Consider the following 18,984-nt stretch of genomic DNA (forward strand, 5'->3'; position numbering starts at 1 on the left):
TAACTCTTTCTAGATACAAGGAAGTCACTTTCTGTAGTGAGACATAGACTTACTGTTCTGTTCTGCACAATCCAATGAATTTATGAGGCATTGTTTTTGCAATGCAGTTAAATCATTAATCCCACAGAACCTAGATTTATTTGACAGGGTTGATTTTAGACTTTAGAAAAAAATGCAAATCAATTTAAGACTGAGAAAAAATGATAACCACTGTTATCATTTGGCCAAAATTCAGCCAAAGGGGTCATGAGAGGAAAAGCAAGGACGATAAACAGGACTTTACTATTTAAATTTGAATTTCCTTACTCCTACCCCAATCTGAACAAAATAACTTTTATAACATTCACTATCTGTTAGAAGCTTTGCTTTGAAAACAAAATTAATATTCTTCAGAAATAACAACATAAAAACTAATCAAAAGTTTTCCCATCTAAAGTGTAGATCTGGTTTTGAAACCTGAATTTCACACTGCTCTCTCCGTTCTTTAGTGGGTAGCAGCCAATAATTACAAAGGACCTCAACGTTATGGTGTTAGATAATAGCACACAGTATTTCTCACCTCAGCTTCAGCACCTATCTGCCTAGACCTATTTAAATTGCTTAGCCTGTTTAATGAGCTCTAAAAATAAATGAGTATTACAGAGAAAACTACAGCAACCTTCTATTTACTGAGAAATGACAGAAAGGGCATCTCCTCAGTCTGTGACCCAAATAACCCAAATCAGATTTAATTCAATATGGGAACCTGGGATTGCACTGGAATTGGTATCTGGGGAACAGCAAAAGCATCTGTAATATGTGGCACAATCTTGAATCTTCTGTGTCCTGACAAAGATGGAGTTCATTCTAAGAATACAATTAATTCATTCTTACAATCATTTTCATCATGAGGAGTTAAAAAAGAAACTAAAATGAAATGCAGCTTCCTTGTGGTTTTATAGCTAATTTTGAAATGAAAAACGAAAGACTAAGTAACCATGATATTTGTGACTGTGCTCAAAATAGCGGGGAAAATTTTTTTCTTGATGATATCACTTCAGTGCGCAGGCCTAACACATACGCATAAAGGTACCTGGACAATGATTGCACAAGGGAATCAGATTTTATCACTGCCAACTAATTCTCAAAACATTCACATAATGCTAGTGAGAAAACTTAGGCTCCTGCCAAGACTGTAGTGCAAAAGAGTTGATCCAAGTGAGACAAGACAGCAAGGGAAAATAAAAGCAACATGGGAAATGTGCTGAAAAGTTGAAGCAAGCAAAGAGACACCAACGTTAATTTATTTTGCAGCAAAAATGGTTGCCTAGGGCCATGTACAGCAGTGCCTCCCATTATTACCACTCATTGAGGTCCTAGAACAGCCTTGATCCTGGTGATGGAAACAATGGGTGGATGGAGAATGAAACAAACAGAAAGACTGATGACATGTTCTTTTATGATGTAGTATATGGTTAATATCTATAGAGGACATAAACAATGTAAGATATCATGTCATGTAAGATCAAATGTGTCAAGATAGTAACACTCTTAAATGAGAGAATGTCCTAGCTCAATGAAACTTAATACTTTCCAGCTATAATGAATTTTCTTTCAAAGAAACATATACACTTAGAGGTTCAGTGTGTACAAAATCAACTTCCTAGTCATGGTAAAGATTATGGGACTTGCAGTGGTCTCAGCTCATTCATATCTAGCTGGAATAGCAGTTTCTGAAAAATAGATGATTAGGCATGTCTTTGCATACTTCCTTTTCTTCAATAAAGTTTCCATGATGTTCAGGATATAATTTATGAAAAGAACTTCTTTATTGTAAATTTATTCTTCTAAGGGTTGAATCTTTGAGTGATATGCCCAGTAGTAAAGTCTCTAAGAGCTGTCATATAGTGTAGGTAGAAGAAATCATTTGTGGAGCTAAGACCTAGAATAGTAGATCCAAAGGAAAAGCAAAGACCCTGGTTGTGAATTTGGAGGAAGACATTAATGCCAGAACACATTAAGTCATTTCTTAGTCTCCTTTTTAAAATTTTCTTTTCTTTATATATGTATATTTTCTTTCTCTGCACAGGACCTACTTCTCCAGTCTAATCATGCACAGTGTAAGTCACATATTAGAGAAAGCTTCATAATGCATTCTGAGTACTAAACTCATAAAATACACCATAGCAGTGCATGTGGCAATCCTCTTTTGAAAATCTAGCTCAGAAAAAATTGGCAGAGAAGAAAACCGTCTAGTTTCTATTACACATGAAGCTTTATTTCATTTGTTTCATGTCAGAGGCCTATGACTGCAAAAAGAGTCATAATCTTTCCAAACACAACAATGACTCAACTGAGAAGTGTTACAGAGCTGTAAACCTAAACACTGTAATTAACTTCAGAGGCCATTAATGATATTAAAAAGTTTTGCTAACCAAATAATTGAATACCCATAATTACTTGTCATTTGTAGTACAGCTCCTGACACCTTACATGAGTCTATTTCTTTACATAAATCTTGCCAAAAGACATTTGATATTACAATGTACACCAAAACATCTAAGAATAAATAAAAACTGCAATTTAATAGTAAAGACTGAGGAATTTACTTAAACATAAAGGAATGAATATATCTCTGCCAATATGTCAAATTTGGTGGCTTTACTTCAATGTCTCATCAACATGCAAAAATGAAAGTTAAATTTTAAGCATATCATTAAACAGCTCTGTTACCATTTATCTTGGCATGTGAGATTTTAGCTGCTTTAATTTGTGTTAAAAATCATTGATATGGAATTAAATGCCTGTGTGGATCTTATTTGGAGTTCTTTTTTTTTTTTTTTTTTTTTTTTTGGTGCCAGGGATCGAACTCATGACCTAGCACTTGCCAGGCAGGCACTTATGCCACTGAGCTAAATCCCCAGCCCTGGAGTTCAATTTTTATGAAACAGTTGAAACTTTGAACTCTAATAAAATATTTGGTGATATTAAGAACTTCAATAATGTTTTTTCTTAAGTAGGAGAATCAACTGTTTTTCAAAAGAATATGTGGGCTGTTTGTGACACTTCATCATTGTCCTAATCAGATGATTGTTGATCTTCAGCTGTGTCTAGAGCTCTGCACTCCAATAAAATATTTGACATTGGGCCATTACCAAGTGGTAATTATAACACCTGTATTTGAAGGTCTTGTCCAGCCCATTTGACTGTTTTAAATTTTAGCTCACTCTTGAACTCTTGCCACTGAATTCCAAGCATTTCAAATGATAATTTATTCTTTGTAAAGTAAATGGAATCTGTGTTAGCTGTTCTGATATAACACACTGGATGTGAGATGTTATGTCAGCTTTGATATGACTGCCAAAGGATTGCAGTAAGCACACTGGGTGTCAGTTCTTTTTTAGTATGTAAGCTTAGTTTATACCAAAGGAGTACATCCGCATGGTTTTTAAAAAGTCATGTAAGTAAGACACTAACTTTGAAGAAAAGCAATCATCTTTGCAGTTTGCCCTCCTTCCACCCCAAATATCCAAGCATCTGTTAGAATTTTTGAGTCAAAGGCCCCTAGGCCACAAGGAGATAGATAGATAGATAGATAGATAGATAGATAGATAGATAAATATCAAGAAAAATAAAATTACTATATTTGCAAATACATACAAATAAAAGGCCATCAGGAATTACTTGTATTTGTAGAAATAAGACTCATAAGAACTCATATGATGGGGAGCCACATTTGTAAAGGGATTTGAGCTTTGATTGGGATATCTCCTCTGAATTGAAAGTTGTGTAAACGTGAGGATACTGTTATGATTCGTTAGCTCAAGAAACCTTTTTTTTCCATTTCTTTTCTTTTCTTTTCTTTTCTTTTCTTTTCTTTTCTTTTCTTTTCTTTTCTTTTCTTTTCCTATCATGTGCTGTGCATGCTACACAAGTACTAGATAACCCTAAGCTATTCCCCAACCCTGAATGAACCCTGTCTGTAGGGACAGCACCATAGAATCAGCTGATATGAATTTGGTAGCAAGTTCCTTAGCAGCTAAGGGAAAAGAATGTGGGATATTTGGAGCTTGGATGATGTTGATAGCTCATGTATAGCTATGACTACAGAATTATCTTCATTTTGTCTTGACCATCATGATGACGATTGTTAAAGTTGAAGGCCTTCAATTCACATGTTGAAGGCCTAGGCCCTAACTGATGGCTTTACTGGAAGGTGGTGGTAATGTTAGGTGTGAGGCCTATTTGGAGGGTGTAGGTGATCAGAGCTGTGGCCTTGAAGGGCATATTGAGTGCCAGTCCTTTTTTCTCTATCATTGCTTCTCAGGTGCCATGAGATAAGAAGCTTTGCTCCACCACCCACTCTCCATCTTTGTGTTCTTCCCACAGTTGATGAGACCAAGTCATTATAGACTGAACTTCTGAAACTGTGAGCCAAAATAAACAATTTCTCCTCTTCAATTGATTTTTTTCAAGTATTTTCTCATAAGCTAACTTGCACAGCAATGATCTGTGAAATTTTTATGTTTGACCTAAAGAACCAGTTCAGTTCATGGCAGATCAGTTCATGGCAACACCAAAGCCGAGCTGGTGTGCTGCACTAGCTTCTAGAAGTTAGGAAATTTTCCTCTTTCTACTTCTCCCTCAGAAGTGATCACATTCAATTTCTTAGCAAGTTTTTCTGTCATCAACCTCCACATTGCTAAATGTTAATTTCTTGTTTTTAAATATTTGATTTACAGTATTTGACTCTCTACTACAGATATAACCCTTTTGTCTCTCATATCAATCCTACTATACACTTGCTTTACATAGGGACCCATCCTGATAATATGCTCGTTTAAAATGCTTATTTAAAGTCACCACAGACATTTTCATCATTATGGTTATGTGAATACACTTCGGAAATACACCGTATACAATAAATATACACCCAATTTTTTCATATTGGTTTTAGGACTACTCTGCTATATAGAAAGATAAATTTGAGTTATCTATAGGAAAAAATGGATGCACCTTAAATTCATAATATAAAGCAAAATAAATCAGACAAACATAAATACAACAAGGATTATCTTACATGCAAAACCCAAACTAAAAATAAGTTAAAGAGCAAAATAAAAGGTAATATGAAATAAGGAGATAGCTCTTTCGCAGGTTGGAAGGGGGCCAAGAGATGAGGGGAATTAAAAAATTTCACATGTGCCATGTACGTACCAGTTACAATAAATGTGTTTATTATGATGCACAAACATGTTCTTAAAAATGTCTTTTATTTCATTTGCTAAGTTGTCAAAATTTTATCCAAAATTCACCAGTAAAAATAGCAGAATAGGGCTGAGGATTTAGCTCAGTGCCACAAGCACCTGCTTGGCAGGCACAAGGTTGTGAGTTTAATCCCTGGTTCAAAACAAACAAACAAACAACAACAACAGCAAAACAAAACACCCAACAATTCTTTGGTTCTTTTTTGTTGTACTTGCACAGCTTCCTAGACTACCGCAGGATGTTCTGGGAGCTGTTTAGGCCATCGTTGCTGTTTTTTGCTGGGGACTTCATTTTAGGAATTTGATTTGGTTCTCTCCTTTGTCAGATTTACCTGACACTGAAGTCTTTTTTTCTCAGGTAAGTGTGTTGCTTTCAGTAGAATATAATGTTTAAATTTTTTCGGGGAAAGGATTCCTGAATCAAATACTGTGATTCTGATACTTGCATACTTGAAAATTCCTTTTCTCACCCATACACTGGTACTGTGTCTTGGAGAAAACACACCTGGAAGTAGACTTGGGAAGTGATTTCCCTTAGATAGCTGAAATCATCACTAGTCTTTTCGGCTTCTTAGTGCTGCTTTTGTATGACTTCTGACTTAAATGCTTTCAGTCTTTTCTCTTTGGAAGCTCTTACTGAAAGGATTTTGGCCCAGCACACTGTAGCCAGTAAAGCCTCAGGCGGAACCAAGGAGCTCCATCTCCCCCATCCCTAGGAATTTACCTCTGGTGCCAAAAGGATACCAGTCCTATGCATCACTAATGCCCCTTAGGTTCTACCCCAAACCTAGGCTACTTATTATGCCTCCACTGCACGTGTTCCATGGAGAGATCGCTGACCCTGGGAGGAGATGCCGCACCCCAGGGTGTCGGGTGTCTCTCCCCGCATTCTCAAAATAAAGATCATTTATATTTCATACTTCTTTACAGCCACCACCGGTCCCCCACAGTTCTCTCACTTACAATGTTTGTTCTTGGTGTTTTGAATTTGCATGGTAATGTGACCACTTTTTTTTTTTTTTTTTTTTTTTTTTTTTTAACATTTGGTGGTTATTACAACGTTTGTTCTTGGGTGTTTTGAATTTTCATGATGTGAACAATTGGTGGTTTTTCTCTTGGTCCTTTCGGTTTAGAATATCATGTCTTTATTTAGTTTTATTTTAAAGAGAAAAAGAAAAAACAGAAAAAATAAAAAAGCAAACAAACCAAAACAGCAACAACAAAAAGCAAAACGACGATGACAACAACAAATATTTTTAAATTTGGAGGGACATTCTTATATTATTTCTTTGATAGTTTTCTTCCTATATCTTCTAAAATTCATATTATTTGGGCAACCTGATTCAACTTTTAATTTTCTTAATCCCCCTTTTCCTTATAATCTATCTCTGCTTTTTTATTAGGATATTTTGACAGATTTTGTAAAGTGCTTCTTTCTATACCTGTGCACTAGTTTAAAATTTTCTGTTAAAGGATTTAATTTCTGAAAATTTTTTCTCAGCACTGGGCAAGTTGCCTTTTTTTAAGCAAATCTTTTTTGTTTGTTGGGTACATTTTCTTGTCTTGCCCTAGATTCTAAGAATGGTAATTATAGATATTTGATATTTTCTTCTTTTCCCTGTGTTGGCTGTATTATTTTCAAGTACTTTATTTGGATTTGTTTGCTTTTGTCTCCATCTTTATACTAAACGCTTTTTCCAGTGCGGATCTCTTTGGCTGTTATTCTGTACTTAAAAGTGAGGCACGAGAAGCACTGTTTGGAAGCTTTAATTCATAGATTGGGCTTAAGAAAAGGAGGTGCATTTCTGGATCATCTGCAAGGGAAGGATTGGGAGCAAGAAAGAGGCTCTAATGATTCATAAACGGTTAGGATTTGTGTGTGTGTGTGTATGTTTATTCCAGAGGGGAAATTGCTGATCTTATGCCTAGGAGGTTATGTTTGTCAGCCTGTGTTTTCTGAATTGAACAGAACACAATAGATCCTTATATAAAATTGCAGATTTTCACTTAACCAGGGTCAGCCTGGCACCTCGCTCCTGCTCTGCTGGGCTGCCTGCCGTTCTGCTGCAATTTCTTCACAGAGAATATTACAAGCTTAGAGGGATGGGAGACAAACAGTGGCCATGATAAACACCATGAGAAACATAGAATTTATCTGTTCCCAAAACAAGCCCACAAGGAAAATTTCAGTTTACAGTCTCAAGTTCCCTCTCATGCTCAGAATTGCTAGATGTTCTAGGACTTCCAAGATCCAAAACAAGACCTGGCCTGTTTTACACAAGTTTGAATTTAGGTTTCAATTCTCCTTGTTTATCAAATCGCTTACCAGGCATCCATGTGCTTTCAGTCTTCCTAGAGTTAGTTCACATCTCTTGTCTGTCCTTACGACTCCCTTTGTCCTCTGGAGTTTATGTTTTGTTGCATCTTTTTCAGTGATATTTCAGGAGGATAAAGAAGATATTCCCAGAGATAAAGAAAATATTCCCCATCTATATTTTAAATGGAAGTGCTGGCTTTGATTCTTATCATTTGCTCTTTCAAAACATTTTAAAATTGTTAAGTATATTAACATTTCTTACATTTGATTTTTATCTTTCTTGCTCACTAAGTTATAAGGAAAATAAAAAAATTAACAAATTTTTTTCTTTTCATTCCACTCTTCCACTTGTATGAATTTGCCTTAGGAAGACAAAAGACAAGACATTCATTAGAAGTTTTCACAGGAGACAAAATTGTTTTGGGGCTATCGGTCCCAATATCTTTGCAGTCTGCCATAGCAAACTGCAGAAGAAGATAACAAAATCAGATAACAAAATGAGTAACTCTGGCTCTTAGTCATAGTGCCTCAAGCACAATGCATACATAACTTTTGCTTCCCTCTAATCCATCTAATGCTACCCACCAAATGTTCTATTCTATTATACTTCAAAACTTCATTTCCATCTCCTCTAGTTTAGCATCAGTAGATTTTCCAGTTTATTGCTGAATTTTACATCTCTAGGTAACACACAAGTAACTATGCTACTTAAACTGAATTTTATGCCTAATCCAAATGATGCTTTTAATGTTAAGAGCTGTTGTCTTTTTAACCACATAATATTTTATGAATCTAAGACTATGTGCTAATTCCTTTTAGTCAGTGGGAGCCCAAAATGTTGCTACCATAAATAGTAGCAATGATGAAGATTCAGTTAACCTCTTTGGGCCTCTTAACTGCAAATGTCAGTTTTTCTTGTGGTTAGTGACGTCAGTTTATTGCAAACAAGATGCAGGAACATGTAAATGCTTGTTTTAACATGTAGATGCAGCATAGTCTGCTGTAGGTCTTATTTTGCAAATATTGCACGTTCTTAAGTTAGACAGAGAACAAGTTTAGACTTGAGAATAGCAAATGTTATTGAAACTAAGAAAAAAAGTTGGAATTTTTTTTCCTCCAGGACAAAAGTTTTTCCTACGTATCTAGAAGGACCCAGGATTTTATTATCAGTTTATTAAACATCTAATATATGAATCATATAAACTCTCCTATTTCCAGGGATCTATTTATCATCTTTTTGTTGTTCAAGTTCAAATACACCAGTATTATTTTGAGGTTTTTTTTTTCTGAACTTCTAAAACATTTTAAACAATTGTCTTGAGCTATATTGAACTCAACATACCTAAAATTAATCATATTGGCTGCCCATTCAACCTGATGTTTCTCCTAAATCCCTTTACCATGTTTGCAGCTACCCAGAGTAAAATTTAGTTATATGGTCCACCAAGCGTGATTACTACTGGCCAATAAGCATAGAAATAAATCAGAGCTTGGGTTTTCAATGCTTTCGATTCATCCCTTTGGATCTGACAGATTAGAAATTTCTGTCCACCTTATTCCTGTCCCTCTCTCAAGCTGGCCCCTTAGACTGCCTTGCACTGCTGCAACATTAGGTCCTTGTACCTTCCAATTTTTGTGTTTCTGACCTTTAAATCCTGAGTGTTCCTGCACACAGATTCAGTCACATTGTAACTAAATTCAAAAATATTACTTTTTCTTTTTATCAGCAAAACAAAATTCTCAGTCTCCCTTGTGACCACACAATTACTGGATTCTTCTTTTGCTGTTTCTCCTGACTCACAAAAGCAACCTTTCTGTAAAGCCATACTTACCCTTTTTGATCCTACTGTGTAATTTCATGCCTCTATTTCTATGATCATATTATTTCTTATGCTGGAATGCGCTTCCTTCCCTGAATTCTCTGGCTGGCATCAAACCTGCCCATCCTTTTGGTCCTAATTTAGCATCTCCCAAACCTCAAACGAGAATTAATTTTTTACTCCTAAAGCTCTCATATGCTTTGTTCATACTTCTGCTCTAGCTCTCAACAGTCCAAGCTGTATTTCAATAGTGTGTTCATGCATGCATCTCTCTGCATCTGTAGTCCTAAAAGGCTGTACCCCAGAATTTAGATAGTACCTGACTCACAGTTAATGCTGTAGAAAGTTCTCAAAATTGATATCAAATTAAAACCATCCATGCATTTCTTTGAGAATAACACATTTCAGGAATTAGAAAAAATACAAACTGAAATAGAAAAGTCTTTAATATTAAAAAATGACTAAAAGTACTTTTAAAAATGTGATCTATGATTTGATAGGGATTCATATTAATAAAAAAGTCTCCTTTGCAGTGACCCATTGAAGGGCATCATTTTTACCAGAAAATGAATTTCATACCATTTCGGACCCAAGAATCCCCACATTGCTCTATGGTTGTCTTTCAGATTCGTTGGAACACAGGCATCACCAGGCATGACTAACAAGTATTAAATTTTATAGCAGAATTCATTTTCCCTGTCCCCTCTCTTACCCCCAGGATTATTTTCTGTTTTGTTTATGTATTTTTGAGACAGGGTCTGGTTCTGCAGTTTAGGCTGGCCTTGAACTCCCTGTGTAACTCAGGCTGGCCTTGAGAGCATGGTGATCCTCTTGTCTCAGCTTCCCAGGTGCTGGGAATTCAGTTGTGTGCCACCACACCCAGCCCTCCAGGATCATTTTGAAGCAAACCAAGTCTTTTATTATCTTATTGGTATTTTTAAATATGTATACAGGAATTTTATTAGCACTATTATAAATACAGTTTAGCTTTGAATACATTTCTCATTCTTTCTGGAATCCAGACTTTGTTGCCTCAAAATATGAAAAGTATCTGGGATGTCAATATTATACTGAGTTTGTAAAACTTGCATGGAGAAGTGAATTCTGTGAGCTGGTGCTATGCCTGTGGCTAATCCTCTGTACACAATAGCACCCAGGAACGCCCCTTCTTTGGTCACCTAGTAACTTTTCACTGGTCAACAAAAAGTTGAATAAACTATTATAATGCAGGAAAGTGCTTGGCTAGCTGACTTGGATCATCTCCTAGATTTTAGGAGAAATAATGCTCGCCAAGTCTGAATTTGCTAAACCTTTAGTCTTTGCTGGCAGGAAAGAAGCTTATTATTTTGGGAGCACAAAATGGATACAGAAGACATGGGCTCAGGTAAACTAGGCCAAATATTGAAGCAGGTTTGGAGACAAAATCAAATGCTAAAGCAGGCACTCCTGGGTGAAGACCTTTTCGAGGAGGTTGGTGGAGCCAGCTGGATAGCTACAGTGGTCTTTCTGGGTCAAGAGCTCAGCAGTGCCCTTCAACAGCTGCTAGAGCACACTGCAGGAACCCTGAGTTCCACCTGCCAGCGGCTGAATATACTACTCAGCAAGGAGAATCAGTGCATCTGGAGACAAGGCAAGTCGTTTTTGTTTATTCCTTCTGTAAGAAATATAAAGTGAGGCATCTGGAAGGTGCTATGCGCTTTCGAACCAGTCTCTGTTTACAAGGGACTAACAGCACAGTAGGGGAAGTCAGGTAAGACACATGCACAGTAATGCAAGCAGCTTTGAGGCCAGTCCTGTTAGAGACAAACTCAGGAAGTTCTTTTAGGCTCTGGAAGCAGGCAGAACCTCATAGTTAGGTAAAAAATTTAGAATTTTGCTAGAAAAAAAATGTTGTATTTAAATAATATTTAAATTAATTAATTAATATTTAAATTAATTAAATTTAAAATAAATAATATTCATGATAGAATGAATTGGAATCATATAGCTGGAGATTTGGGAGTCTTGAGATATTATTAGTGTGACCCAAGGCTTAGAGGTAGGGAAATGCAGGCCTAATCTGAAGCAGAGCAAGCAATTTTTAATAAATATTAGAAAATAATATTTTAACATATAATTTGAACATGAACGTATTAATTACAACAGTATAAGGAAGATGGGCTGGGATAGATAATTGGATCCCCCACAAAATAAAGAGAAGGTAAGCTCTTGGGTGTAGGTAAACTTATGTTACAAAGTACAGTAAGGTAGAAAAAACATGATATCAGATAAATATACTCTTGCAAAACAATAGTTTCTCCGGATAAGAATATAGTGACATCATTAATTTCAACTCTGATTCAGTGTCAAAGTGGGTGGGCAGGCCCCATCAATCTGGATTCAAAGTAGATAATATTAAGATGTTGCTGTCTAGAGGACAAAGAGGGGGCATCAGAGAAAACTGTCCCAAAAAGTAAGATTTGGAGCCATCCGCTGGAGCTCATAACCAGACCTCCAGTCTCTAAAGAGAATCAATTATGGCCCTAGGCTGCAGATCAAGATAAGGATTCAGGAACAGAAAACAGCATAGCAAATTGTCAGAAATAAAGTCCAAAGACAAGCCCAGACAATTCAAAGTACCATTTGTTGATGATTCTGAAAATTACTGAGCAATGGGGCCCTGAATCAGATTCCTTAGCTTCAAATTGAATTCTGAAGATTACAGAAGTGCTAAGACTGCAAAAAGGTATCAGATGAGCCTTGTCATTTGCAAGAAGAGGGGTGCACATATGGGGAGCAGTATGAAACAAGGCTGGCAGGGCTGAAGTGAGAGATGACATCAGATCAGATCCTGATGGAGGGCACAGGCATGGCTTGGTCTTGTGGTCCTCGATAATGACTACAGGGACAGAACTTTTCTCTGAAAGACCAATTTGAAAATTATTAACAATCACAAGCTTGGTAGAAGGTATCCTATCAAACTTGACTAACCGTCAAAGCAGCACCCCAGCCCTCCTCCAAATATAGCATCTACATTAGTCAAAATAAAGTAGCTAAAGTACTTCTACGTAGGCCTCTTCTGGAGTATTTAGCTAATTTTAGGCCCAGGTTTGTTTGTTTATTTATTTATTTATTACTGGGAATCAAACTCAGGACCTGAGGCTTGCCAGGGAGTCTCTATGCCCCTGAGCTATATCCCTAGCAGGCCCAGATTTTTAAATGGATTATTTATAAACTGTAGTATCTCCAGGGGTAAAGACGAGTTCTTAAAATTATATCAGATGAAGAATGATAGATAGAAATGCTGGCTTCAATTTTTATTGGAGAGAAAGGATTTTGATATTTATCTTTACAATTCAAAGCATGTTTAAGAGCAGTAGGGATCAGATTTACTCTTTGCTATTGTGTTAAGTAATTTGTTCGGAATTCCTAGAAATTTTAAAAGTATCAGTTGTACAAATGTCTTTTGTTTCAAGAGGTTGGCTTAAATGTTTAGTAAAGTTCTTTGTAGGTTTTTAAAATTGTCTTGTCATACCTCATCATGCGGTTATTGCACAATTATTGCATTTTTTCCAGTTTTGCTCTCATTCTTTCTGTGTATATATGTGTGTGTATGTGCAGAAATTATTACTTTCACAGACTGCCTCATGAAAATGAATGAACATTTGGGGAACACTGCTATGCTTCTAAAGAAAGAAGAAAAGGAGATGTGTAATTTATGCAGCACGCGTGATGAACATACTCCACCACAGACAATGTGCACCATTCAAGACACCAAAGCAACAGGCATTTCTGCAAGAGGGGAACTAAATGTCATAGAAACAGCTACTGTTTCCTGCCCAAATGGAGAGAAAAGTCATTGCACAAACCAGGTCCAGTTAAAAACAAATAAAACATGCATAAATTCTGTATTGGTAGAAAATGAAAACAACACAACATCAACCAGAGATGTAGGTGGGCAAAAAGAGTCACAGAACACAATGTTCCCAGATAATGCAGAAAATGGAGATGATAAACAAATAGAACACATGACTGCTGAGAACATAAATAGCAACAAGGAACACATTCATGACATAATCCAGACAACAGAAAGAGACATTAAAGAAACCCCAGGAAACCAAAGCGAAGAGATTACCACATCCTCGCCAACATGTGATATCTCTGATGAATACGTGAACAATGTTCTCAATGAGGCAGAAAGTCTAAAACAAAAGAATAACATCATGGAGAAGGAGTAAGTAAATGCAGCATGTGAAGTGCTTCCATGTGCCTAGTTATGTGAGTATTGCTGGAGTTTATAGGTTTCTCAGTTGTTTAGGCTGCTACAACAAAATACCAAACACTGGGTGGCTTTTAAACTATAATTTCTCACAGTTTTTTTGGGCAAAGAAGAGAAAGATTAAGATCAAGGCAGTGATAGATTCTATATCTAGTGAGACATTTCTAGTTTAGAAATGACACCTTGATGGGGCTGGGGATTTAGCTCAGCGGCATTAAGCACCTGCCTTGCAAACAGGCAGTCGTGAGTTTGATCCCCGGTACCGATAAAAAAGAAAAAGACAAAAAAAAAAAAGAAAGAAATGACACCTTGCTGTGTCCTCACTACTTGGTGGTAGGAGTGAACAAGCTCCTTTGGTACTACTTTATAAGACTTCTAATCCATTAAAGAGGACTCTGCGTTTACACCCTCATATCTCTGAAAAGGCCCTGCCTTTTAAAACCATCACTTAGAAGAAGAACTTCAACATACGAATTTTGGAAGATCCCAAGCATTCAACCATCATAGTATACAGAAGTAAAATAAATAGTATTCATGCATGAATAAAATTTTATGTTTCCATGTCATATCTTTAGAAAGAACACTGTAAATCACTAATGCAGGTTGAATTATCCTTTGAAATTTGTGATTGCTATTACTAATGGTTTTAGGAAACAAATAAATTAAATTTTTCTTTAAAAGAGAAAAGGATTAGATCAGAAAGTAGTTAAAAAACAGTTGTTCAGATCATGGACACTTCTAAACCACTACTTTCTGAATTATGTACATAAAAATGAGATTACAGAATTTTAAAAAATTAAAAGAATTTTTATGTTAGTTATATTCTCAACAAATCATCATGAATTTTTTACCCTTTGTATTTAGAATTTTAGGGACTCATGGATAAGCTTTGAGAGATTCTTAAATCTGAATATATCTCCATACTTATTTTATCTCTTTAGAAATTGTCCAGAGTTCTTACCAGATTCTTTAAAAGGTAAACACTTAAAAAAATGGAGAAAGGCTGACATATTTCATGAATTCCTTCTCTTTTATGAAGGGGTGACAATTCTCTATTCTAATATTCACAAAACACATTTTCCTGGATAAAAATAATAGCCTTAGAAGACAGTGAGGAATAGGGCAGGGGAAATCATTTGTTTTGGGAGTCAGACAAACACAGTTTTTGTTTTTTGTTTTATTATATACTGATTTGATGACCCTAGGAAATTTGCTTCATTTGGTAACTTCATTTTTCTTGTTTGTAGAAATAACGTATTTGGTAAGGTCAAATGAGAAAATTAGGGAACATGTATAGCACCACGCCCTGTGAGGGCATCTATGTTCAGCTGAATGTTAGTACGATAGTGTATTCACCTCCAATGATAATCACCTTTCTAGCCTTCCACCCAGTACCACTCTTCAGCTCTTATTTTTTGTCAGGAGGTACTGACGCTCTTTTACATAGACGTATAACACCATCTGTGGTCTTCAGTGAATCATTTTTCTCACATTTACCTTGGCTATTTATAAGGTGAATAATCTGGGCCAGCTTCATTGTGATGTCTTCATAGGTCAGAGCATAATGAGGAAATCAAGGGATGAGTTTTTCGATGTATGAAAGACCTTCATTTAGCAAAACAAGTGCTAAAGTAGTCAAAATGTGGTCACCCATTTCACTTGAGGTAAACATTGATTTTTTTATATCCTCATATTCAGAAGTGACTCAAAACATCACTTAGTGAGTCATTGCCTGAGCCACTCCCTCTGACACCTCCTTTAGGTGTTCCCTGGCTAGCGATTTCCTCTTCGTGACACCCAAGCCAATTGTGCTTGGCTTGCATATTTAAGAAGATGACTATTCATTGCAGTCACCCAGGCTAGAGAGCCATGATGCTGTATAAAATATGTATGTCATAAATAAAACCTTGCTCAGAATCCAGTGTGGGCTCCATCACAGATGGATTTCTGAAACAACCTCATCTCCTTTAGTGTGTATGTCCTAGTTTGTACATAAGAGGGAAAAACACTAGAATAAACCAACGTAAATTGTCACTGACTAGGCTGGATATATTTGATTAAGGATGGGGAGAATGGAGCTCTTTTCTTTTCTTTTCTTTTTGGACTGGAAATTGAACTCAGGACCTTGTGCTTGCCAAGCAGGCACTGTGCCACTAAGCTATATTCCCTGGCCCAAACAGAACTATTAGCAGGTCTCCTCATTCGACTTTTCAGAGCTTCACAAAGGAGAGGATTTTGAGCTGGCATCCAGGACACACATGAGATCCATTCCTAAAGTTAGCAAAGCTGGGTCACTGTATCCTCTACTGAACTGTGTTTCTCATTATCTAGTTCCCACTATCTCTCTCACTAGAAAAACTCCAGCAGACCAATGTGCTGGATAATTTTCTATTCTTTCTATCTTCGTTGTTACTATATAAATGGCACCTCTCTACTATTTCCACATTTTTGTTGTAGATTTTTATGTTAAAGTGCATGTTAAAATTCTGATTGGTAAATAGCTAAAACTGGATCATTTTATAACTAAAAGCCATAATACTGTGGAAAAATATAGACGCCCTCATTTCTCTTCAACGTTTCTCATATTTTAGTTACTTTCTGGTATAAAATGAGAAGTAACAAGAAGAGGAGAAGCTCAAGTTGGTAATTTTAATGTAGAGACATTTATTTACCACCCAAACTAACACATTACCATAAGAAGTTTAACTATCTTCTTCAGTCCATCTTCATATGAGTATGGATTAGATTTTCATTTTCATTGGTAATGGGGTTAATCAGTATCTCAGAGTGATTTGAAGGAATGTATTTTACAGGTTGGGCTCTTTACATTAAAGATAGATTGATAGAAGGCTCAGCAAGGTGGTGTATTCCTATAATGTCAGCTGCTAGGGAGGCTGTGGAAGGAGCATCACATATTCAAGGCCAGCCTGGGCAATTTAGTAAGGCTCCATCTTACAATAAAGTTCTAAAGAAAGGCTGAAGAAGTAGCTCAGTAGTAGAGTGCTTGCCTCGCACATGAGAGGCTTCAACCCCATCACCATAAAACCAACCGATCAACCAACCAGCCGACCTGAAAAACAGACAATCAACCAATAAAACCATTTAAACCAACCAACCAAATAAAAAGACAAACACACAAAAAGAAAATGGATGGAGCCAGTTGTTTGTTCTAAAATGTACCATCTGTGGGATTTGTAGCACGTAAATTTTTTTCTTTTTCTTTCTTTTTTCTTCCCCCTGTGGACTTTTGGGTACTGAATTCAGTTCCTAACATACATCAGATAGGGACGCTCTACCACAATGTTATATCTTCAGTCCTGAACTTTAAATTTTCTAAGCTGCAATTTTCTTATCTGTAAGATAGTAATAACAGTAATACCTGACTGATAGCCTAGTTGTGAAGATTAAATGAAATATAAACCCAAAATTAAGTCCAGACAATGATTTAAAATATTAGCTATTTTCAAATAATTACTATATCAGTAAACAAATCAGAAATATCTATTTTCAGATATCTGTTAAAACTATAAAGTTTTCGGGAATGATGATGTTTAAAATGTATAAAAAGATAATCAATATAAAATTTAATATAATTAGTTAAGGGTGGTAAATAATTTATTCTTAATTACTATCATAACTTTTAAATTCACAAGATTTTTGTATTTTTTCCATTTTTTATACAAAATACAAACATCATTGTTTGATGTAGTATGTTTAGAAAATTCCAGTACCTCATAAATGATTTCTTTCTCTCCTCATAATTTAAGAAACTATTTAGGTATTAATACTTGGTTTATTAAAAACATCAGCAATTTTTAATTCTTACTGTGGAGTGAACAATACTGAGGAAAAAGGCAATCACTTAAAGAGTGATAACAACACTAAACAAAAAAATAGTTAACATCTAGAATGATGCCTACTATATTCCAGGAACAGATCTTTCTAATTACGTCACAGGTAATGGTTCACTTAAGTTTCATCTTGCTTTGAGGTAGATGTTATTTTAGCACCACGTTGCAATTGAAGCATAGAGAAGTTGAGTATTTTGTCCAAGCTCACGACATCAGTAAGCAAGAATACACCAAGACAGGGTGCTCTAGAGTTTTTGCCTTTCTGCATTTAGCTATAAAGTCCAGAAATATGATAGCTAAATAAATAACTGGGAAATGTTGTTCACTTTCTCCTACAGGTATCTCGATGTGCTGAGTGATGGGACAGACCCCCAAGTGTCTTGTTACATTACAGCACCATCATACATTCTGCAGCAACTAGAATGCCGGATAGTTAATAGCATGAGTTCTTTAATTGTGACTGATAATGAAGAATTGGTCAGCAATGTTGTCTCTGTTGAATGCTCAGATAAAGAAAAGAGAATTCCATTTCCAATATGCATCGCGATTCCATTTACTGCCTGTTCTAGGGGGACTTACAGAGATATCATGGTGAAAGTATCTGACAGAAACCTTCAGTCAAGTTACCTATCCCCGACTGCCCTGGAAGGAATGAAAAGTTACTCGGTCTGTAAATCCTTCACTGCATCTGCATTTGCTGTTCGACTTTTTTCTGAGTATTATATTAATAGATAGTAATGCAGATATAATTACCCCATTGAAAACAAAAGAAAGATTTGGTAGATATGTATCAGTACCTTTATGGTCTTTTTGCCTTTATAGAGATCAAAGAGCAAAATTTATTTTCTTAAGTTGGGAATGGATACTTCAGGTCTGGCATCGAGAAAATCTTATCTTTTTCACCTGGGAAACAAAGTCAACATGATAGCTTAATTAACTTCCTGCTTTAGGTTACTTGTGGAATAGTGTATTATTGTGGGTGATCCCTAAATTTAGAAAGGTGGAATTTCCAGGTGATGGTAGGCTTATTTTTGTTTTTCATAGGTTGAAAAATATGAAAAAGATAAAAATTATGTACATTCTTTGATAACATGATAGGTCTATAAATAGACTTTGGTCTGCACATAGAAGAGGTTATATGTAGGGATCAGGATGTGGTTGGTGGAGGAAGACTGGTAGGTTTAAAATCCTGTTACCACAGGCTTTGCAGTTGAAGTCTGGTAAATTAACGAACCTTCCTGCAGCTCACTTTCATTCTCAAAACACTGAACACAGTCATAGTGTCTACTTGCTAAGGTTTTGAAATAAATAGATAATATGCATAAGAAGATAAGGAAACCTGTGAGCACAGTTGTTATTAATAAATTATTCTTTCTGTTAGACTTTATTGTCATAACTCTGAGGCTTTGTATGGTCACAAATTCATGATGTGTGAAAGGAGAATATACAGAGCTGTATTTAGTACTACAGAGTTGCAATGGACCAATATTTT

At 35.9% G+C, this 18,984-nt stretch overlaps 1 protein-coding gene across 1 annotated transcript in view; it reads left to right on the forward strand.

Moving 5' to 3' along the window:
* Window positions 1-10,426: 10,426 nt before the first annotated feature.
* The window catches only part of Dthd1 (death domain containing 1), a 69,045-nt gene continuing 60,487 nt past the window's right edge, over window positions 10,427-18,984 (forward strand). Inside the window, exons 1-3 of the mRNA XM_063240391.1 lie at window positions 10,427-11,013; window positions 12,984-13,596; window positions 17,831-18,158. Of these exons, the coding sequence (XP_063096461.1) occupies window positions 10,743-11,013; window positions 12,984-13,596; window positions 17,831-18,158 (1,212 nt within the window). The 5' untranslated portion in view covers window positions 10,427-10,742. The remainder of the gene's footprint in view (window positions 11,014-12,983; window positions 13,597-17,830; window positions 18,159-18,984) is intronic.

The sequence above is a fragment of the Cavia porcellus genome, unplaced genomic scaffold (assembly GCF_034190915.1).
Source record: "Cavia porcellus strain 051 isolate PalLab524CR breed Dunkin Hartley unplaced genomic scaffold, mCavPor4.1 scaffold_30, whole genome shotgun sequence".
Taxonomy (NCBI): Eukaryota; Metazoa; Chordata; class Mammalia; order Rodentia; family Caviidae; genus Cavia; species Cavia porcellus.